This window comes from Melospiza melodia, chromosome 3 (genome assembly GCF_035770615.1).
Source record: "Melospiza melodia melodia isolate bMelMel2 chromosome 3, bMelMel2.pri, whole genome shotgun sequence".
NCBI classification, from domain to species: Eukaryota; Metazoa; Chordata; class Aves; order Passeriformes; family Passerellidae; genus Melospiza; species Melospiza melodia.
The window spans coordinates 136,893,098-136,916,927 of record NC_086196.1 but is presented as its reverse complement, the minus strand read 5'-3'; the positions used below and the strand labels follow the sequence as shown (position 1 = coordinate 136,916,927).

Genomic DNA, 23,830 nt, shown 5'->3' with positions numbered 1-23,830 from the left:
AATGGGTACAGAAACAAAAGTCTTGGTTATTGCCCCAAGTTCTCTGAGCTCAGATCCTTCCTGGGGGTTCCTGCCCAGGAGTGAGGGGGAATTAGGAAAGGATGGCTTTGGATGCCCACAATCCTCACCCTGTATCCAAAACTATTCCCAGATCTTTTTTTCCAGCCAGGTGTGATGCTGGGCAGTGCTTCCAGCAGACTTTGTGTGGTTTCCCTCTCTTCTTGGAGCTTCCTTCCTTCTCTTGGTGTTGGCAGGTTTGGAGGTTTCGTGACATAACTTGTGTCTTTTCAAGGTGGATGCTGCAACACCTTCAGTCTCGTGTGTTTAAACAGGAGAAAATTGGTTAATTCCGCTGATGAATGCAGCTAATTGTCCTTGCTGAGAGCTGAGGAGCTGGAGGCAGAGAGCACCAGGGCAGCTGAAAGGAGAACTGCAGCCATGGGCACGATGCTGAGCTGTCCCCAAACACTCCACAGAGCCACAGAATGGTTTAGGATGGAAAATCTCTCAGAGATCATCGAGTCCAACCATTCTCCAGCGCTGGCAAGGCCACCTCTGACCCATGTCCCCAAGTGCCACATCCATGTGGCTTTGAAATCCCTGCAGGGATGGGGACTCCAACACCGCCCTGGGAAGCTCCTTCCAAAGGAATTCCTCCTGATGTCCAACCTGAGCCTCTCCAGGCACAATTTGAGACTGTTCCCTCTCATCCTGTCCCTGTTCCCTGGGAGCAGAGCCCAAACCCCCTGGCTGTCCCCTCCTGTCAGGGAGTTGTGCAGAGCCACAAGGTCCCCCCTGAGCCTCCTTTTCTCCAGGCTGAGCCCCTTCCCAGCTCCCTCAGATGCTCCTGGTGTTCCAGCCCCTTCCTGAGCTCTGTTCCCTTCCCTGGACAGCCTTCAGCCTCTTCAATTCACAAAAGTCACAAAGCAGCTGCATCCCAATGCACTCAAATTCACTTGAACACAAGCACAGGTGGTTCTGAAATCTTTAATGGTGTCTTGCATTTATGCCTTAAAAAACCCTGGTTGTTACTACGGGGCACTTGGGGACATGAGTGAGTGGTGGCCTTGGCAGTGCTGAGGGAATGGTTGGACTCGATGGTCTTAGAGGGCTCTTCCAACCTTAATGATTCCATGATTTTACAATTCTACCTCTGCTTTACAGCAACTGTGTGAAGCATCAAAGCTGGAACATCTTGGGAGGAAATTCAAGGAATTCTGCTTTTTCCACATGTCTGGGCTGTCACTTGAGGTACTCCAGTGCCATCTCCCATCCCTGGCTCCAAGGGAAGCTCCACAGTCAGACAAAACTCCAAAAGCCCACAAAGTTCATGCAGATTTGGGTCCAACAGTGGTACCAAGACTATTTTTCCATGGTCTCTACTTCCCAGGGTGGTTTGGTGCCTGCAGGTGCTTACAAGCACAATTCAACCTCCATTATTGCTGCTCTAACACTCCACTTGCCAATCACGTCCTTGGCTGTGGATCCCGCAGTGAATTCCGAGCCTCAAAGCCAAGAACAGCCCCATCCCTGCAAAGAATGGAAGAGCTCAGGAGAACCAGTGTTGGAACGTTCCCAAAGCAAAAAGGAAAATTTCCTCCAGTCACTGCTGACCCGGGGTTACCAAAACTGAAAACATTTTAATATCTGTGCTGCAAGCGCCTCATTCCCCGTTGTGGAGCGACAGCAGAGGAGGGGATTCTCATTTTCCATGGTGTCCAGGTAATTTCACTGGGAGCCACCTCATTCTGTGAGGACAATGGATGAATTTATAACAAAAGGCCTCGGAGTTTGAAAGTCTGATTTTCGCGGAAATGAAACCAAGTCGCTCCTTTGTGCTCGCATTCTGCTAATTCCACCATCTGGGCACTGACGTAATTCTTTTTCTTGTGCTTTCTAAAAAAGGCCTTCTTGCCAAACCCAGAGTTGGGTTAAAACAGAACTCAAAACCCACTAGAAGCAAACAAACAAAAAATATATATGTAATTTATTACTCTGAGACATGTTTCTCTTGTTCCAATCATCCATTTCACTGGACAGTATCTGGTAAGAAGAGCTTTTCACTGAGTAATGTTGACCACAAACACAGAGCAGAGCAGTTAAATCAATTGTTTCTGTCAAATACAAGCAATTTATGATTTATGATTATTTATTTATTATGATTTTCCCCTCCTACTACCACATGCAGAGCTTGGGGCACATTAAAATTCCACATTTCCCAGGGTAAAGTGCTGTGTATTTATTGCAGAAATAGAGAATCTTCCATTGGTAGCTGATACTTCCATCTGAACCAGATTTAAGTCTTGGGTATCCTGAATTTAATAGGAGCAACAGCACAAATTTAAAGGTTTATTCCTGGTTTTATTCTTCCTGTAACTGACACTGGAATGTGGCCAAGCACCCACAAGAATTAGCACACAGAAACACATGAAAATTCACAGAGGGAACAAACAAACTAGCCCAGCAGTATTTGGGGAAGGAAACCTTATTCCTTGAGTAGCACCTTTTTAAAATGAAATCCCAGAGAGGCTGTAAAGTTTCGTTGGTTTAAGAGTTAAAAAATAATAATTGGAAACAATCAGGCTTTTGGATTTTAATAACAAAAATTCCAACTTGTGGTGAGCAAGAAATCAGGAGGGATGCTTCAGTTTAACATAAAACATTATTTTGCTGTCTTCTTTCACTGAGAAGATGATTTTTTTCACCTCAAGCATGGAGTTTCCTCCCAGTTTGACAATAACTGATGGTATTTGGTGGTATTTCATTTAAGGCAGCCAGGGACAAGCAGATTATGGTGAATAATAATTGTACAGCCTGAAAAGTAGATGCAACAAGGGTTAAAATCCCTGGCATGTGAAATCCAGGGAAAGGCATCTTGTTCTCCTATGCAAGAAGTGAAATTTCATTTTGCTGCAGTGAATGAGCATGTCCTGAAGGCAGCAGGAAAAAAAGGTGCTTTGGAAAACTAAGAGATCTTAAAAAACCAGAGTTGAGCTGCAACCAAACCATCCATGTGGTCTGGGTGCTGCAGATGGAGCTTCCTCCACTGCACAATAAAGGCAGCTTAAGGAAATTTTTTCCCTATTAACATCTGCATCTTGACAATGTTCCTCAGACCGTGTTAAGCAACTCCACTGAGCTGAGACAATATAAAAATGTACCCATTTGCTTCAGCAGAGCAGCCAATGGGATGTTTTATATTTACACTGATGAAACCCAGCCAGGCCTGGATGAAATGAGCAGCTCATGGATTTGGATTCTGGATTCTGCCAGAATAACTCTCTGGTCTTCAGGGTTGTGCTGTCAGTTTGCTGTGGCCAAAGAAATATCAGAACAGGACACCAGGAAGGCGAATCCTTCTTCCCATTCCACCACTTCCAAGCCCACCCATCTCTCATGACAGCTCTAAATGACATTAAAATGCCAAAATTCATGCTGAATGCTTCAGATCTCCCACAAAACTGCTTGTGGCAGTGCCCAGTTCCAGCATTCCTTATTTCCAGGCTTACAATGAGAAACAAGCTCTAGTTTGGTTATAAATCCAAATTGCAAGTTTTCAATGTGTGAATGGCAACAGCAATCTGACTGTGCTTTTAAAATCTATTGGTCTCCCAGTTTCAGGAAAAAGCCTTGCTTTATCCAAGGCAGCTTTCTGGATTCCAGAGGTACCAGTGAAGAGATCCTGAATATTGCCTGGAAATCAAAGATTTAGGTATGGTTACTAAATGATAAGGTAAATACACGTTTCCTTCAGCTTTGGTGCAAAGTTACAACTGTTCGACAATGGTTTGGAGGCACAGGGAGGTCTTTTTATTTCACCCTTAAGTGCTGACACTTTTTTGAGCAAACTTTTAATCAGAGTAAGCACTTTGGGAAGAAACAACATTCACTTTATATGTAAAAAGAGATAAATGTAAAAATTAGACACCACTTTTCAAAAATCAAGGAAAAAACACAAACAGCTTTGCAAACCCCCTCCTGCTTCCAGAAGCAGAGCTGGGCTCTCACAAGTGAAAACAATTTTAATAAAAAAGGCAGTACTAGGGTGATTTTTAATTTTTTTTCATGGATTGAGAAAAACACAGTCAGGTGAAGCAGCAGAAAGTCATTCCCTGCCTTTCACAGTCTTGATGTGTTGATCCTCCATGTGGATCCCTTTTGAACATGGACTGAAGCTCCTGTTGGCCCATCACCATGTTTATCCTTGGAAAAGGTGGGTTTAGATAGAGTCTGAGTTTAAATCCAGTCTGAGTTTAGATCCAGACTGTGCTTAGATCCATCTGGAGCTGGAGCAGTGTCCAAGCCTGGACTGGTGCTGTGTTTACACAGAGCCTCCTACAACACAGACTAACCCCTGAGCCTGAAAGGGTTAAATGTTCTTGCAGTGCTTCTTTTTCTTTCTGGGTGCTCCTTCCCCACACTCCCCTGTCTCCTCTTTTTGCTTTTTGTGCTTCTTCTTGTGGCGTTTCTTCTGCCTTTCCTCCTGCTCCTCTGTGCTGAGTTCCTCCCCCTCAGACATTCCCACAGAAATTTCTCCATTGCCTGTATTCTCATAACAACTGATGTTTTCTCCTTCGTTCTCCTCTTTATGTTTCCTCTTTTTTTTCCTTTTGTGACATTCATTTAGTGGATCATCCAGTTCCTTTCCATTCAAGCTCCCTGTCTTAGGCTTTTTCCCTGGTTTCTCACAGTCCTCTGTCCTTTCTGCCTCATCATCTCTCTTCTGCTTCTTCTTTTTCTTTTTGACTTTGGTTTCCAGCTCTTCTGAAGGCTCCACAGCTTCTTCAGCTGCTGGGCTGGAATGATCCACCTTTGGTTCTGTTTCCTGCTGGGATCCCTTCAGCTTTGCCATGCGCTTGGCAAAATATTCCTGGACAGTGAGAGCACTCTTCACTGTGCTGGAACCATCTCCAGGGCTGGAGAGACACTTGGTCCTCTCCTCTTCTTGGGAGTCAGGATCAGCAATATCCTCCTGCAAGAGAACAGAGAGGAGCAGGAGTGAGTCCAGGAGTCATGGCTTTAAACATAATGCTGGTTTTTTGCACACTAATAAGGAAAATACTGAAAAGCAACGTGGTGCTTTGAAAATTAACTATGAAAGTACAGATTTGGGTGGAAGTGAGGCAGCCCTTAATGTGAAAGATGCTGTAGGTTTAGGGAAAAGAGGTGGAAGGAGGGAAGGCAGCAAGAGAACACAAACCAAGCCAATTTTCAGTTGTTTTGAGTTCCTTAGTTTACCTACTCCTATGTAACTCATGTCTACCACTGCCATACTCAGTGCATTACACTGACTTTACAAAGCACATGTCTCTGCAAGACATAAACCAGCATGAAAAATGATCCACTGCAACCCATTAGCCTGTGGCACAAAGGAAATCCCATGCCTGGAATAACTCTTCAGCAAAGAACTTGTAATCCAGGGAGCAATCCAGCATTGAGGCATCTCTCCCATCTTATCTGATCTTTGGAAATGTTTGTTTCAGAGCTGCTCTGCTGTCAGGGTGTCCCAGATGTTGTTATTTAAACAGGCTCCATTTGATCACACGTTATCAGATGGCACAAACAACATCACAGGTTACATCTTACAAGGTTTCTGCAGATATGAAATAAAGAGCTGCTCATCTCCAGCTGCAGGTGAAGAGTCTCCTTTCTAGAAAGGAAATATCAAACTAAGAAATACCAAACTGAAAGCAAAGTACAGCTCTGGAGCTGGATGTTATGGATGGCATGAAGAGAATTGACTGAGAAAGCAACAAATGCCACAAGATGGAAATGTATAATTTGTTAAATTATCTGACATTTACAAAAGAAACAAACCAGAAAGGCAGCTGAAATTAAGGCTTGTTCACATACATACCAAAGCACTCAAAACAAAGCCTTTGTGGTATAGCCTTTTGCTTGGCAAAAGTCACAAATGACTCCTGGAAATGTCCCAAATTTTCAAAGAATCACAGAATCATTCAGGTTGCAAAAGAGCTCCAAGACTATAGAGTCCAGGCTGTGACTGATCCCCACTTTGTCACCAGCCCAGAGCACTGAGTGCCACATCCAGTCACACCTTGGACACCTCCAGGGGTGGGGCCTCCAAACCTTCTTGGGCAGCTCCTTCCAATGCCTGACCACCCTTTCCATGCAGAAATTCCTCCTGATGTCCAACCTGAACCTCCCCTGGCACAATTTGAGGCTGTTCCCTCTCATCCTGGGATCAGAGCCTGATCCCTCTGGCTGTCCCCTCCTGTCAGGGAGTTGTGCAGAGCCACAAGGTCCCCCCTGAGCCTCCTTTTCTCCAGGCTGAGCCCCTTTCCAGCTCCCTCAGCTCATTAATTGTTTTTTAAAGCCTTGTACAAACCACAGGGAACCAGGTACCCCCTGTGGATGGGAAAAGCTGGGAAGGATCCTCAAAAGCTGATGTAGAATCCTCACCAACATCTGCCCTACAACCCCTTCTTGAAGGAAAGGGGATCCACAGGGATTACAGTCAGAGATAATTCCCTGATTTCCCATTCATAAATGCACAGATGGGTAAGAGCATCCACTCTGCCCACACATCCTGAATCCTGCCTGCCCAAATCAGAGCAGTCAGATTTCACAGCCACTTTGCCATAACCTGATACTCAGGGAAGGCCAGCAAAGAGCTGGGAGATAAAACCCCACTTATCTCCACACTTTATAGTTATTGTGTGATGCTGCAGATAAGGGACCTGGCTCTCTTGAGGGCATCATTAAACTTGCTGGCTGAAGCTGGGTTTATTAGGGTTTGTGAGTAAGGTTTTCCAGATCTGGTTCCTTATGCATCCATAACCTTTACTCCCATGAGCAGGAATGCAAAAATTGGTGTCATTAGTGATGCATTATGAGTGGTGATTTCCTCATCCATCTGCTTTCAAGAGAGCTATTCCAGTGGAACGAAAGTAAGGCAGCACTTGAGATTCCAGTGATGTTTGTGTGGGCACTTATCAAAATTAGGGACTTTTCTTGTAGGGATATGTTGTAGTGTTCCTGAAGGGTTATGAAGTAACTGAAACTATTTGACTTCTGGCAAAGAAGCCTGAAAAGGGATGTGGAACATGGGGAAAAACAGGATGTATCCACAGAGGTTACCTTTGAAAGGGGAGCTGCAGCAGAAGTTTAACAAGACAGAATTACAAGGATAAATGGGTTGAGCTATATTTATATTATTTTTTTTTAGTAAGACCTAACCCAACAAGCAGAGAATCCCATATCATCACATTGGATCATTTAGGTTGGAAAAGAGCTCAAACACCATCAACTCCATCCTGGGACCATCCTTGTCACCCAGCCCAAAGCACTGAGAGCCACGAACAGGTCTTCATTGGACACCTCCGGGCATGGGGACTCCAAACCTCCCTGGGCAGCCCCTTCCAATGTTTAACAACTTTTTTCCATGAAGAAATTCCTCCTGATGTCCAACCTGGTGCAATTTGAGGTTCTGTCCTCTCCTCCTGTCCCTGTTCCCTGGGAGCAGAGCCCGACCCTCCCTGGCTGTCCCCTCCTGTCAGGAGTTGTGAAGAGCCACAAGGTCCCCCCTGAGCCTCCTTTTCTCCAGGCTGAGCCCCTTTCCAGCTCCCTCAGCCCCTCCTGGTGCTCCAGCCCCTTCCCCAGCTCCGTTCCCTTCCCTGGACATGCTCCAGTCCCTCCAGGTCTCTCTTGCTGGGAGGGTCCCAGAGCTGTCCCCAGCACTGGAGGTGCCCCAGCAGTGCCAGCACAGAGGGACAATCACTTCCCTGGTCCTGCTGAAGCCCAGGCAAACAGGGTCATTTTCCTTCCCCCCACAGCAGGACTTTGACACCCTGGATTGCAAAAGGACAAACAGACTCCCGGGTTTTCAGCCAGGACCGTTTCCCTCCCCACCCCAATGTGTAAAACACACTCGGGTCCAGAACACCCATTGCTCCCTGGCCAACCAGGAAAGGATTTTCTCATTGCCTTGGTGACTTCAAGTCCTGACAACTTAATTACTGTAATTGAAGGCAAATATTACTTGAACTCTACACGTTTCTTTCTTTTCATGAAGTACATTAGGCATAAAAACAAATGTTCCTTTGGTTAAGCAGAGGAGTTCCAAAAGTATGTACGAGTTTAGAAAATAAGAACCTTGCTCAGAAACTCCTTTATTGATAAGAATTTTAATAACCACGGGCCACTGAGCACAGAATTAACAGGGCATGGAGACAAGCAAAGAGGTGCCAACCCTAGAAAACCTCTGAGTTTAGGAAAAGCTTATGTAAAACCATAAATCACCTGGAAGGGCTGTTAAATGCCAAGGTATTCCTGCTTCTGTGGTGTACCTGTCCCAGTAGCCATGGGAACACTGCTGAACTCTAACCAGGGGTTTTCTCTAACCCCTCAAAGTTTATGTAATTCCTCCCCTGCTTGACCCAACACAGAGAAAAAATTCAAAGAAAAATAAGGCAGATATCCCTAAAAGTGGATTGTGCTGCTGAATATTCTGAAAGACAAAATTTTCACCAGATAAAAGACAGAAAGAAATATTCTTCCTCCAGAGAACTGATGATCAAGTAAAAGGAAAAGAGCAATTGGGCTGGAACTGGAGGGAAACCTGAAGACTGGGCTTTGGAAATTATGTTTGTCCATGCCATGAGTTCCAAAATTGCCTGAGATGAAGTTAAAAGGAATGGGGAATAGGGAATTGGTAGGATGGTCCCAAGCAGAACAAAAGGACTGCTTGAAACATGGTGTTAAACGTGGAATGAGTAAGAGGAAACAATAGGAAAATTCAAGGAGAGGTTGGGAAGTGCACAGGAAGAGATGAAGGTCAATTACAGGCAGAAGTTCCCTGTAAATATCATCTGTTTATGTAATTAGTGAAATGTATGGAAAATAATCTAAAGGACATAAAGCACTCCATGTACCACCGTGTTTTTCTCTGCCTTTCTTTGCTTGCTGATTAAATCATTAAGGGAGTACACTAAACTTACAGAGGGAAATCCTGGTTCCCTTGAATCCTTCAGGATCAGGATTGCATTTCTAGGGCATCCCACTCTCAGAGCACCTTTCAGTTATTTGGTGAAAGGAAAAAACAGGGAGTTATGGCCAATTATCAAAGGAATTCACATCAGTGAAAACATGAAGAGAAGAAGCCAAAAGTGGGAAGGATTTGGACACATCATGAAATCAAATGGGTTTGAAACCCAGCCTGGTCTAGTGGAAGGTGTCCATGGCAGAGGTAGGAATAGGATGAGCTTTAAGGTCTATTTCAACCCAAACCATTCTAGGATTATTATAATTAATATTCAAAAATAAGAGCTACACCTGCATGTTATCCTGGGAGGAAAAGTGAGACAGAACCCATGGGCAATGCAAAGGGTGCTGGAAACATACAGGAGCAAGAGAAGCAGCCTGGATTAATTCAGAGAAGTTTCCCTCCTCTTCAAAATGCAAGTATTTCCTTTTTCACACTTATAATCATAAAACAGGGGAATAAAATAATCTCTTATACCATCTCTGTCTGCTACATATGAACTACTATTACTCAAGCCCAGTAATTTCACGTGACTTTGCTTTATTGGTACTAATTCACAATGATTTTGTGAAATCTGATTCACAAAAATGGCACAAAAGGCAAAGTCCAGAAGGGATGAGCAAAAAGGCAGAATAAAGCCAAACTATTTCAGTAGGCTCTCACTTAAATGACAAAAAGTGGGCTGGATGAAGCACATGGAGCCTGAGTTCCATGGAAAACACAGGATCACTCTTAGTTTTAAACTGCAGCCACTGCTGTTCCGCCTTTCTTACCAACTTCCTTGCTGAGAAACTGTAACAATAAGATTAAAATAATCCTGTTCTGTTCCTGCTGCTTCAGATCCTCACCGAGAGGCTGGCAGGACCCTCATGCAGTGCACAAAACTTGAGCGGCAAGAGCTGAGGGCATCCCTGTATCTCTCCATCCCAGGAATGGCTGCAGATGATTCCTGAAGAGTCACTCTGGAGCTTTGCAGACATCAAGGATGACAGAATCTGGCTTTAAGGAGCTGACAACTTCGAGCTAAGTACAAGCATTAACATTTGGACTGGGATCAAACAGGCGAGAGGGTGAACAAAGACCTGTAGCCTGATGAGTTTAAGCAGGATTAAAATAAATGCATGCATAAATAAGGCCACATACCAACAGTTCTGCAGTCGATTCTGGCATCAGAACAGGTACCCAGGAGGCTCTAATGCTTTTAATTTACCTGATTAAAATTGGTTTATTGCAGACAGCATCTTGTGAAGAGGTGATGAGAACAGACTCCCCATACAGAAAGGGCTGACGCAGAGGGAAAACAGGACAATTGCCCTGGTGCTCATGAGGAAAAGGACAAGCAGCAGATGAAAATTATCCACAGGAAAACTTTGCCAGTAGGAGAAATCAATATATTTGTGAAGCCTTAACAATCATTGGGAGTCTCAATCACTGAAAACAACTCAGACAACTACCAGGGAAGTGTTAGGGGGAGTTAATTCTTGCTTGGAATGGAAAATGCAAGATCTGGACTCCAGAAGTAACTTTCAGTCCTGTAATGCTTCAAAAACCTAAATAGGGATGCAATTTGACCTCCTGGTGATCACAGAATTGTTAAGGTTGGAAAATCCATCCCAGACCATTGAGTCCAAAAATTCCCCAGCACTGCCAAGGCCATCACCAACCCATGTCCCCAAGTGCCATAACCACACAGATTTTAAATCCCTCCTGGAATGATGTTTCCACCACTTCCATAGGCAGCCTGTTAAAATAAATGAGGGTTTAATGAAAGAGATGAGAAGCAGGGATTCTCAACCTGGACAAAAGTGGTAAAAATTCAGATCTCCTGCATCTTCTGTTTTTTGTTGGCCATGGTGGTGTAATCACCAGGACATGCCATATACCCATAGAGAGGTTTAATTTTACTGTGATTTATCCTGAGAACCAATAGAACAATGAATCCACTGATGGGAAATGGAATGAGAATCCTGAATGTCCAATACCTGGGTGACATGACACTTGTTAAAAGGACAAGTTCCAATAACTTCAGAGAAGCACTTTCCTGTTTGACTGTTAAAATAAATTCTGTGCCAGAATATATTGAAACATCAGCTGTGTTGATATTAACTTGCAGTTGATATTAACTTCTACACTCCACATGAGCCATTGGCTGTCTCTAACCCAGCAAGGACAAGAAGAGAGGTAAGGAAGTAATGAATGGAAAGGGGACAAGGAAAAATGTTTTCCATGGAATTATGAAGATCCATTTTTGCTACACTTGCAACTACAAAAGAGCAGATTGTTTCTCTAGCAATCAAAAGGCTGAGGAATTTTATTATAGTATATTTATGCCTAAAATAATCTGGAGGTTATTAATAGGATCATTGACCTCTGGAGCAGAACTACTGTGAGTGCTAGACCAGCTCCACTTTAAAAGTTAAACCTTTTTTTGGAATTAAATCTCCAAAGACAGAGGCTTTACCATCCTTCAGGATATCCCTGTTGTGATTACAGAATCATGGAATGCTTTGGGTGGGAAGGGACCTTAAAGCCCATCCCAATTCCACCTTCCTGCCATGGGCAGGGACACTTTCCACTATCCCAGACTGTTCCAAGCTCCATCCAGCCTGGCCTTGGATGTGGCACCACATCCTAATGAGGAGGTTTTATCACCACTTAATAACACCCATTTCACCCCACTGCAGCAATCTACAGGTGCTTGATTTTCATTTACATTGTATTTGCTGATTCCATTTTTATTTCAGTTTTAAATTCTGTGGTGATGCGTTTCTATTAAAACCACATCCAAATTCTCCCAGCCTGTCTCGTCCTTCTGTTTTACATTTTTGTCAAAAGCTCATCCTGTACCTCAGCAAGTGGCCAATTTTAGCAATTTTCATTCATTCTTACAATTCACACACCAGAAAACCCCCATCTCTCTTGCTGAATAGTCCTGGTATGCAAAATGCCATTTGTTTGTGACACAAACAATCCATTTCCAGGGGTGCAGGATGAGCTGGAGCCCAGCCTGATCCCATCAGTGAAACAGGAGCTTCACAATCAAGCTGTGACACTCAGCCAGGTTTTGCCTCCAGCCTGCAAACACCAGAGGAACAGGAAACAACAGGGTTGCAAAAGTGCAACGGATTAAATTTTGGCCAGGGACGTGATTGCAAGGATTCATTCCAGCTGTCCTGAGCAGATCCTGGTCAGGCCACAGCACCTGTATTTCCAAGGGCAGCTTGGGAATCCTGGCACTGTGTCCCACAGGGCACACACATACACTTCCTCCTACTGTTCTTACACTTTTCAGGAAAAAGAACACAATTTATTGAAATTATTGCACAACAAAGGCAGAGAGAAAAGTCCAGGAGCTGAGGCTAAGGGGGAATACACACCATGGGATAATTCCCAAGAGGTGCAGAAGGCTGAAAGCACATAAGGAATGAGTTAAAAAACCTCAGCACATGGCAGAGAAAATCCTTTTCATATCTTGAGAGACACTTAGATATCCCTGTGACATCTCATTCCACTCCAGCTCCTCTGCTGAGGCCAGCACAGCCTCTCTTCCTTCACATTTCCCTGCAAATTACATCTGTGCCTAAGACTGGATATAAACAAAACTACTAGGAGAGATTTCCCTTAGGATCTCTCTATTGGCACGAAGCAGAGATCCAAACACAGTGACTTCATCTCCCCAGAAAGCACCTAAATCAATTCTAACTGTTCTGTTCTCACCTTGAATAACAGAGGAAGTGCAGTCCAGCAAAGCAAGCACAGGACTGGGAAGGTCACGTTTCCCAAGTTCTCTTCCCAGCTGCTGGGAAACCCTGGAGAAGTTATTCCCTCCAGCTCTGGCACAGGTTATCAAAGCACAGAACATGCCTGATCAACTGCATGAAACTCAGAGCAGGGCTAAGAGCTTCATAAAGTGTTTGTATGGTGCTCTGAGATCCTTCACAGAGGTATCCCAGATGAACAAGGATGGAAATAACCCTGGAATTCCACTCATGTGCAGCTGGGGCTGGGACACTGAACACAGCCCTGACCCAGCACTTTTGTGACAGATGTGTGAGGAATCAAACCACCAGGAGTCTCAGGTACTGTATTTTAAAGGAGTGGGCAGAGAAAAATCATGGAATGGTTTGGGTTGGGTGGGAACCTAAAGCTCATCCAGTTTCACTCCCTGCCATGGGCAGGGACACCTTCCACTATCCCAGGGTGATCCAAGCCCTGTCCAATCTGGCTGTGAAAACTTCCAGGGATGCAGGGGCAGTCACAGCTTCTCTGGGCACCCTGTGCCAGGCCCTCATCACCCTCAAAGCTAAGAATTCCTTCCCAATATCCCATCCATCCCTGCCCTCTGGCAGTAGAAAGCCATTCCCTGTGTCCTGTCCCTGCATACCTTGTTCCCAGTCCCTCTCCAGCTCTCCTGGAGCCCCTTTAGGCCCTGGAAGGGGCTCTGAGCTCTCCCTGGATCCTTCTCCTCTCCAGGTGAATCCTCCCAGCTCTCCCAGCCTGGCTCCAGAGCAGAGGGGCTCCAGCCCTTGGAGCATCTCTGTGGCCTCCTCTGGACTCTTTCCAGCAGCTCCAGGTCCTTCTGCTGTTGGCCCCAGGGCTGGAGGCAGCTCTGCAGGTGGGGTCTCACCTGAGCAGGGCAGAGCAGCAGAATCCTCCCCTCCCCTGCTGCCCACACTGGGGATCAGTCCAGGATGCAAATCAGTGCAGATTGTTTTGTTAATCCTGAATCCAGACTCTAAATGTCTAAAAAATTCTTCAAGAGTCCAGGACAGTCATCCCTATCCCTGTCCCCAGTTCTGTGGGTACTGTGTCATGCCCAGAAGCAATCCAAGCCTTCTCCACATGTCCTGGGCACTTTTTATTATCCCTTTGCAATGTGTGTGGAATGGGCAGCTGCTATTAAGAATTCAGGAGACCAAACCCTTGCTGATTCTTGAGTTCAGGATTTCTTCCTGTGTTCTACAGATAGAGAAGAACCCCAAAACAAGCAACAAGTGGGCTTGGCCAGCCAGACTGTGAATACAAGCAAAGGTATCAATGAGGGCTCTGAAGATTTGCGATGCTGAGAGCAAGAATGGAATAAAAACCATTGGAAGCACCCAGAGGAGAGAAAGGAGTTCTGGTAGCAACTCCAAGAGCAAGCACAGTCACAGCAGCACAGCTTTGGCTTCTGGCAGAGGAAACTGCATGTGCTTTGAAATCTGAAAACAACACCTGCCTATGTCAAACTCCTCTTCTGGCTCTTTTCTAATAATAAATGTAGAAAAGCAGATCTGTGTGCAAATAAAGTGCTTCCAGGAGCATTTGAAGCAGGTAACTTAAACCAAAGCTTTGCTCCTTTCCCCTTCCCCTCTGAAAATGCTTCTCAAAAGGAAAATCAACACTTGAGCCTCTTCTGTTCCTCTGATGTGAGATAGTGATTTGTGGGAGAGCTGATCCATGGATCCAAACCAGCTCAGATCTCTGGGGAAGCAGAAAGACATTTCCTGTTTTTCAGCACCAGCAGTGGCCCAGGAGCCTGAGAAATACCTTGTGTCACTTTGTTGTCACTTTTTAGTGTGCCTTCCTCAGGCTTGGTTCCTTTCCTCTAAGCAGGTGCAAAGGGGGACTCAGAGCACAGGGAAATGAATCAGAACTTCCCAGTTTGGGGCAGGACAGACCAGAAATACCTTAAATACCATAAATACCCTCCTGTGTAGGATAAAAGAAAGATGCAGAAACAAAACCAGCAAGAATGAGACTTAAATTTGAAAAACAACAGCAGGGCTGTATATGCACTTTTTTTTCCTTCTTTCCCATCTATAATGGTCTGAAGAAAAGAGTTGGTCTGAGGAATGGGATTTATTTTTTAAGGAAGATCATTCATGCAGTGTGGCTACTGCTCATAAAGATCTTATCCTTGTTTTCAAGGATTCACTACAACCCAGACAGGTACAACCTCTCTGCAGCCTTTTTTTTTTTTCTTTGATAAATTCTTGCATTTCTTCTTCATTTCTGCCTTTAGTTTCGATGCTTCCTTAAACAACTCTTCTGACAATCAGCTCCTCAGATCAATTCCAAGTGGGACTCAACCTCCCCTCCAAAAACCAACACAACTCTTCTCCTCTCAGCTTCAAAATGCTGCTCCAAGTGTTTCCCTACCCATCTTGCCCGTGTCCTACCTTACCCTCTTCGCTATCTGAGATGTGTAACATCCTGCCCTTGTTCTGTCCATCATTTCCTTGCAAGCTCTCTGGGGAAGCAATTAGCCCACTTGTGAGCACTCTACAACATAATTAACAAATAATAACCACTGAGAAATGTAGGCCAAAAAAGCCAAGTTATCACAGCCCCATTTCTGCAGAGACTTGCATTGTTCCGTGCTCGCTTGCAGCTTCCAAGTTCCTGGAGGCACAAATTCTCCTCCAAGGCAGCACAAAAGCAAAGGTGAACACTGTGTTCTAAAGGAGATATAAAATGTTCTGACTTTATTTGGATTTCCAGGTTCTGCTGCTTTTCCCTGCTCATTAACACGACCAGTTGTGAGTATTTACACAGTTTGGTTCTAAATTAACTCTGGCAATGGGAGCACCGAAGGAAGGAAAGACAGGATGACTGTAACCATGAGCAAGATGCAACACCAACATCATGACATCATTCAGGATGAAAAAAAAAACTGCTGGAGGAGACAAGGACAGAACCTATTCTTGGGTTTCCATCCACACATCCCACAACAGCCTGTAGGGAATGGTAACAATTATCAGGGAAAGCCTAAAAACTCGCTCTTATTTCAGCAGCAAATAAAATATTTCCAACTCCTGAGGCTTCCTACTGTAAGACAGCTCTTCCAGGCTCCTGCACACTTCCTAAGGAGTGTTATGAATCCTGGGTATCCCTTCAATACTGAAAAATAAGGTTCCAAAGCAATTAGACAAAGGTTTCTAATAAGGCTGAAGCAGAATGCTGCTGGGGAGCCAAGGAAGCATAAAGGAGGATGAAGAAGGGGAAGAAAAGGAGAAATGATCAGTTTGGAATGGTTATTGGGATGGAGAAAGATGGCATTTGGAATGTACAGAGAAGGAATAATGTTGAGGAAAGGAGAGGGGGGAAGTATGTGGTTAAATCTCTACATTTTACAGCCTTGAGTAGGTCAACAATGATGACCACACTCTGAAATTCTGATTTTAGATCCACCCACCACTGATCCTGTCCAGAAACACCAAACTGAGAGGTGATCCCCACTGAGAACAGGAAAGCGAACAGCACATTTGAGCCACAAAGCAGCTGGAAAACCTGTAATGGAGCAGTTGGCACAAACTAATGGATAATCCCTGGAGCCTGAGAGTGCCAGAATGTCTCACCCGGCCCTGCAGCCTGAGCAAGACAGAGCACGTCTGCTGTGACCTGGGACAAAGGATCCTCATGGTCACTTGGTGAAATCTGCCATCCCTGGCACAACTTTGGCTCTGCCAAGCTGCAGAACAACTCACCTGCTTTAACCTTAGGTCATTTGAGGAGAGAACAGCTCAGATCAGCACATACAGGATAGAAATTTCCCAGGTCTGCTTTAGTGGTAAAGGAAGTCTTAAATGTCCAAGAGGAGAGGTTTTGTCCTTCAAAACTGATAAAAAGCCATGGAATGGCTGGAACTCAGTGATCTTTAGGGATCTTTCCAACCCAAGCCCTTCTGTGATTATCTGATCCTATAATGTTGAGCCACTTTGTAGCCTCATAGTCAGGATCTTATCTCAGCTTTTCTGCTCATGGGCAATAGAGTCCTGATCTACCAGGCATTAAAGGTAAAAATATTTGATTTATTATTGTTTCACATCCATATCTGTCTAACCTGCTCTTGGGTTTACATTGAATTCTTCTCCTGAGAGTAAGGAGCCTCATTTTCCACCTTCAAATCCACCCTTGGACTTCTTTGCCTTTGGGCTGCTTTCCATGGCCAACCTTTGTGTTTCTGTTCTGCTTTTCATGGAATCACAGAATGGTTTGGGCTGGGTGGGAACCTAAAGCTCATCCAATCCCATCCTCTGACAGGGCAGGGACACCTTCCACTATCCCAGGTTGCTCCAAGCCCCATCCAACCTGGCTGTGAACACTTCCAGGGATCCAGAGGCAGCCACAGTTTCTCCGGGCAACCCGTGCCAGGGCCTCCCCACCCTCACAGGGAAGGATTCCTTCCCAATATCCCATCCATCCTTGCCCTATGGCAGTGGGAAGCCCTTCCCTGTGTCCTGTCCCTCCATGCCTTGTCTCAAGTCCCTCTCCAGCTCTCCCGGAGCCATTTAGGCTCTGGAAGGGGCTCTGAGTTCTCCCTGGATCCTTCTCTTCTCCAGGTGAACATTCCCAGCTCTCTCAGCCTGGCTCCAGAGCAGAGGTGTTTTCCCTTTTTTTTTTTATTGTTTTGGTGATGACTGCATCCCTGGTTTTGACCTGGTTGAGTTTTAAAGGCTCACTTCTCTTTCATTCCAGCTTTATGGAACCGCATAAAGATTCTGCTGCATAAAGATTCTGCAGCAATGCAAAAAACCGCCAACGAGAAAATCCCTGTGCCCGCAATTCCAGATAGATTTCCTAGGATTTTATTATTAACACTTTGTGTAATGCCCTGAGGGGAGTGAAGAGCTCTCTGGTTGCCCAGTGAACCACACAAAACACAGAACCTGTGCCCCAAGGGACTTGCAGGTTAAAGGCTCTGAGTGGGTACAAAGCAATACAAATAATTGCCAGGTAGGCGACCCCGCAGGCAGCGCGCGCGTTCCAAGCCGGAATGTCTCCTGGCACAGGAGCTCTGGAAAAGGAGTGGGAATGGGATGCTTATCACAGATCAGCAGCAAACTGCTCCAGGAATAAGCAGCAAAATGAAGACTCAAGAGGAAATGTCAGATTAAAGGGAAAACCAATTTGTTCCCAACGTCTCGTTTGCTCCTAATGCTCTGCGGTCTGCAGGTAAGGAAAGGAAAACAGAATTGTGGAATCACTGAGGTTGCAAAAGCCCTCAGAGATCACCGAGTCCAGACATCCCCCAGCACTGCCAAGGTCACCACTCATCCATGTCCCCAAGTGCCACATCCACACAGCTTTGAAACCCCTGCAGAGATGGGAACTCCACTACTGCCCTGGGCAGCTGTGTCAGGGCTGGACAACCCTTTCCATTTTTCCTAATATCCAATTTAAACCTCCCCTGGTGCAGCCTGTGGCCATTTCCTCTGGTTCTGTCACTTGTCACCTGGGAGAAGAACTTGACCCCCAGCTGGCTGCACCCTCCTGTCAGGGATGTATCAGCCCAACATGGAGCTGGCTGTCCCCAGACTGCTCCTGTTCCTCAGCTGTGGGAAGCTGTTTCCTTGAGAGGGAAGTGCTGCTGGCTGGGGCCTCAAATCCATCATGGAAGGCTCAGGAGAGCTCAGCAAGAAGTCCTAAGTGTCCTGAAGCAGAGAAAAAAAAAAACAGATGCCAGCAAAGAAAGAGAAGAGCAAAGAGCAAATTTCTTTGCAAAGAAATTCTTGCTCGATGCTGAGCACTAAAACAATGTAGAAAAAAGGGAAATAAAGAATCACAGAATGGTTTGGGTTGGCAGGGACCTTAAAAAAAATCATGGGCAGGGACACCTTCCACTATTCTAGGTTGCTCCAAGCCTCGTCCAATGTGATTTAGGACACTTCCAGGGATGGGGAGTGTCTCCTCATCCATCAGACCTGAGTGGCCCCACGTTTAGCAGGAACACAGAAGCTTCAAGAGATGCTGCCTACCCCCAGTTACACTCTAATATCCACCTTAAATCTCCTTGCTAATTTTGCTTTGCCTCCTTCCAATTAATCCTCCACTGCCCTGCTCTTTCCTTGGTTTTGCTCTCTGCTGATCCCTCCTGCTGCCTCCAGAGCTGGGCGGTCCCAACACCACCAAGCCATCCCATCTCAGATCCCTGCAGTGACTGAGCAATGCCAGCTCAGGTTCATTCCCTTCATTACCCCACACTTAATGCCCTGAGAAAAGCAGGAGGGTGGAGCCATGGAGTTCTCCAAGAACTCATTCCAAGCACAGGTGAAGGTCATGGCTGATCCAAGGTGGGAGCCCTGTTTTTCATTTAGGAAAGGATGGCTGTGTTTTGCATATTGTGGCTGGATAATCCTGGACCTGATAAAGCTTCTAACAGGTTTTGATAGAAGATGTAACTGTGGTTATGGAGTTTTTAACACCTTTTCTCCATGTGGATTCTCTGATGTCAAATGACACAGTTGAACCCAGCTGGGAAAATGATTTGTCTTTCCTTTTCATGCAATAATTTATTTTCACAAAGAGTAGGAACGTCAGATTTGTCTGCCTGTGGATTGTGCCTCAAATCAGTGAGAGAGGATGGAATAGAACAAAAAAAATCACAGAATCATGGAATGATTAAGGTTGGAAAAGTCAATCCAGCAGTGCCACCATGTTCACCCATAAACCACATCCTCAAGTGCCACATCCATGTCTTCCAAACACTTCCAAGGACAGTAAGTGTTAAAAAAAAAAATAAAAATTATCTATTCTTTAACTGACCTGAAAGTCAGGCTAAAAATGAAGCAGTCCTTTAAACAGCTGAAATAAAACCAAAATAATTCAGTGTTGATAAATAAAAAGAAATGCACGTGGGTAAAATAGAACCTACTATGAAATAGTATAAAATTAGAAAGTCAGGATGTATTTCAGCAGTTCATCCAGCCTGTTGCTGGATGTATTGATGCTTCTTGCATGCCTAAAATACCATATCTAAAAGAAGCTGGACAATTTTAAAAACAAGATATCACACAGATAGAGGTTAAAAAGAAATCCCTATAATGCCAATTGGTCCAAAGCTCCCCAAAATCAAGCGTGCCAGAACTATTTACCTTTAATTCCAACTACCCTTAATCTGATTTCTCAGACATTTTTCACCACCTTCATGCAAACAGGACTTGTGCTAAAAGGAGGTGTTGATTTAAGGTGGAAGTGAGGCTCAATGAGAAACAGGAAAACAGTAACAACAGTATAAAGGACCAGTAAAGACCACTTAGAATAATATTTTGTACTGAAGCAGACAAGAAACAGCCACAGACCCTCTTCCAGATAGGAAATCACCTCTGGAAAAGTGGAAACATCCAAATGGAAGCAGTGAGAGTAAGGTGAGGATGGCAACCATTAACATGACTACTTTTGCAGCAATCAACACCTTCTGAAGAAAAAAAAGCAAGAATCCATGCTAAGTCATAGGTGGTAAGAAGCCAGCACAGCACTAAAGAGGAGGAATTGTTCAATGATTATCCTGGGTATGAGCATTGCAAATGCAGGCACTGACATCCGTGTTACAACCTGTTGGGGACGGCAGCATGTCGAAGGGATTAAAAGCTAATGACAGGCCACCATCCTCTTAAAATGCAGTGCCAGGCCAGGGGCTTCCACTTTCTCAGCTGAAATATCCACAGTTGCAACATCAGCCCTGTGTTGTTTGTTCCTAATGAAAGAGGTGATTCACTTTCTTTCCAGGAGCTGCACTGTAAAATGTTGATTAGAGTGAGAACCGCCCCCAAAATTTAAAGCAGAGTGGAAAAAAGAATACAAAGTGAGGTGTAAAAGGAGATGGGAGTCGAGGGGGAAATCAAAGCAGGGAATTCACCAGGAGGTAGAGATTTTATCAAAGCGATTGGTTCATTAGGCAGAAAATTTCACTGTCATTAAGACGGTGCTGCAGTGCTTTTTGTTAGTGAGTTCTTCAGGGCAGACACCTTTGTATTTCTACTTGTAAAACACCAATTAGTACCTCGGGCAGACTACAAACAAATCAACATTAAAACAAAGCAGTGAAACAAAGCAGTGAAACAGAACCATTTGTATCTCCTGCTAAGCCTGGAGTCACCAGGGCAGATTAAACTCCCTGGAGAAAGACCACATTCTTCATTCCCTAATAGTCTTCCCCTTGTTTGCTGCACATCTCTAGGAGTTAAAAAGCACAAATTTGGATTTATCTCTCTGCTCGGGCTCAGAGGGAGTTCACCATGAGATGCTGCTGTGGGAATTCTTGTTACAAATTCTGTGTGTGTGTATTCAAGCTGGTTTTCAATTAATAACAGTGTAATTGTTGCAAAGCCCACCCAGCACAGCCGGGCATCACTGCTTCCCCAACGTGCAAGTGAAGGTACCTGCTCAACATCCTCTGAAAGGCCACGTTTGGGAATTAAAGAACAGCTGGAAGGGTGGAAGGAGCCAGACTTGGTTCAGTCTAGTCCATATGGCTGGAATGGGATGGGTTCCTGACACTGTCTCCAGAAATTCAGAGGGGGTTTCCTCATTCACTTCCAAGCAGAATTAGGGAGGGAATTTACTTCTGTGGAGGATCCATTTCCTCATATCCTGGTTCTTGTTCCCTGGGAGAAAAGCCTGACCCCCACCTGGCTACAATCTGTTTTCAGGGAGTTGTGCAGAGCCACAAGGTCCCCCCTGAGCCTCCTTTTCTCCAGGCTGAGCCCCTTTCCCAGCTCCCCAAGCTGCTCCTGGTGCTCCAGCACCTTCATCTTTCAACCGGCCCTACCCACCTTCTCCCCCACCTCCTTACCACAAACACTTTCTAAACAATATTAAATGTCTTTTCCGGTTTAACTCCCTAAAATATGTTCAGAAGAAAGGTCAGACACAGCAACAATCTGCTGGTTCAGGGTCACAGTAATGGTTAAGATGCCAGACTACAGATTCAGAGTCTGAGCCTGCCATGATTCACACTGAGGGCTGGTCAGGTTATACTCAAAGTAAGGAGAAAAATGGTAATTTAGCCTTGATGATTGAGAAAACCTGAAAATCCGCCAGCCTCATCTCTGCCTGGAGTGCCAGCAGCTATTAAACCCTTAACCAGGGACACAGGCAGGAATGCATGATTTGGGGTTTATGATGCCTGGAGCAACATGAATGTCAAAGGTTGGGAGAGAACGATGGTCTCACCTCCATGTTCTACTCCCTGTGGTAAAGAAATAATGATTGTAAACAGAAGCAGCAGAGATGCATTTTTTATAGAGCTGGAGAAGCTTTTCCCAGTTTAGTCAGGCACACAACAGCCTGTGCAAAGCCTGTGGGGTTGATGTGAAAGAGCACCACAGTGGGATTTTTGAATACATCTGTCAAGACTCACATGAACAGAGCTGATCCCTCTCAGAGGAAAGGTGATGGATTTCATGAGCTCTTAGATCCTTTCCTAAATTACCTCCTATGTAAAGAACCAGCTTGGAAATAGATTGAGAGCTCTCCTGAAGGAGTTAACCATTCAAACAGGTAATCTCTGAATTTTGAAAGAATCTGGCCACCAGAGCTACTTCCCTGCAACAGTTCCGAGGAGCTGCTGCCAACGTTAACATCGGGAGGCAGCTACTGACAGGTTTCATTTTGCCCAGTCTGATGCTGCTATTGACACTCATGCAGACAAGCCAGCACAAACAGGAATAAAAGGCCACCTTCCATGGCAACACTTCTCCAGGAACTAAGGAATTTACTGACAGCCCTGAAATCCCTGGCAGGTGGTGGGATTTGCTTCCCAAATGTCCCGGGGCACGGAAAAGCTGATGGGACTCACGTAACAACGGCTCCTACCATGCTGCTGGGCAGCTCCAGAGATGAGTGACAGCCTCTGCAATATCCAGCAGGAATTACTGGGTAATGTGGCCTTTCTGGCAGAGGCCAAGTGATGTGGAAGGTTGGGGATAAATTCCAGTTGCATGTCAGGGTCCTTCTAAAAGGACAGAAATTTTTGCAGAACCAACAGCTACAGAATTTTTCTTCAGGCTTGACAGCAAATGGCAAATTTCTTACACAAGAGGTACTGGATGGGGCTTGGAGCAACCTGGGATAGTAGAAGATGTCCCTGCCCATGGCAGGGATTTGGAATTAGATCATCTTTAAGATCCCTTCCAATCTAAACTTTCCATAATTCTGATTTCTGCCTCTGCATCTTCTACCCCAGTTCACCACCTAACCAGGCAACTCTGTGCCAGTGCAGAAGGTAAAAGTGATTCAGAGGGAGGAAGCTGAGCTCATTTTGCCAAGTCCAGGGGAAGGGTGAGCTGCGTACAAGAATGTTCCCTCCCAGACTGGGATCTTCACACCCTGTGCTCAAACCAGTTCCCAGTTTTCCTGCCTTGGAGAAAAGGGGATGTGGGTGTAAGCTGGGAGCTGAACTCCCAGCTCCAGCTCCTCTGCTTCTCAGAAAACTCAGCATCTCTATATTTGGGTTTTGAATCTAAAATTTTGGCCTTTAGTCCATCACTAGTTTGAAGACTGCAGAAAAGCCTAAATCTCAGCAAATTTAACCTGGTCTTAGATTCACAGCACTTTAGGAAAAGCTTTTACAACATTCCCCAGAAGTTGTGCTTTGTCTTTAAAGCAGAGCTGACAATAATGTGAATCCTGGAGAGCAGAAAGTTGTGGAAGAACAACAGTGTAAAGGTTTGACGATGATTTTGGAAATACCAAAAGACCTGCAGAGGCAGCTGGGAGCCTGCTATTGATGAGAGATTAGCCAACCCCACAGGGTACAATTTGCATCTGATTCACAGGGACTGGAAGAAAACTAGGAAGTTTGGATTATAATGGGATTAATCACACGACTCCAGGGATCCCATTCATCCCACTGCTGAAGGGTCCGAGAGCTGCTCTGCACTGCCTGAGCTGCATTTGGGAAGTCATTTGAGGTTTTCTGGGACAGGAATATCAGACTGGAAGGAGGGAAGAGATAAAAGTTTACTGGTTTTCCACTCAAAGCCAGCCTTTATCAAAGTTATGTGACCACGAGCTGAGATTAAGGACTGTAGTAAACCACAAATCCCAGCCTAGAGCTGAAAA

At 45.1% G+C, this 23,830-nt stretch overlaps 1 protein-coding gene across 2 annotated transcripts in view; it reads right to left on the bottom strand.

The window, feature by feature from the left end:
- Window positions 1-1,969: 1,969 nt before the first annotated feature.
- PINX1 (PIN2 (TERF1) interacting telomerase inhibitor 1) overlaps window positions 1,970-23,830 on the bottom strand; it is a 62,113-nt gene continuing 40,252 nt past the window's right edge. For both annotated transcript variants that reach the window (XM_063153175.1, XM_063153176.1), the window contains exon 7: window positions 1,970-4,972. In XM_063153175.1, coding sequence (XP_063009245.1) covers window positions 4,370-4,972 — 603 coding nt within the window. In that variant the 3' untranslated portion in view covers window positions 1,970-4,369. The remainder of the gene's footprint in view (window positions 4,973-23,830) is intronic.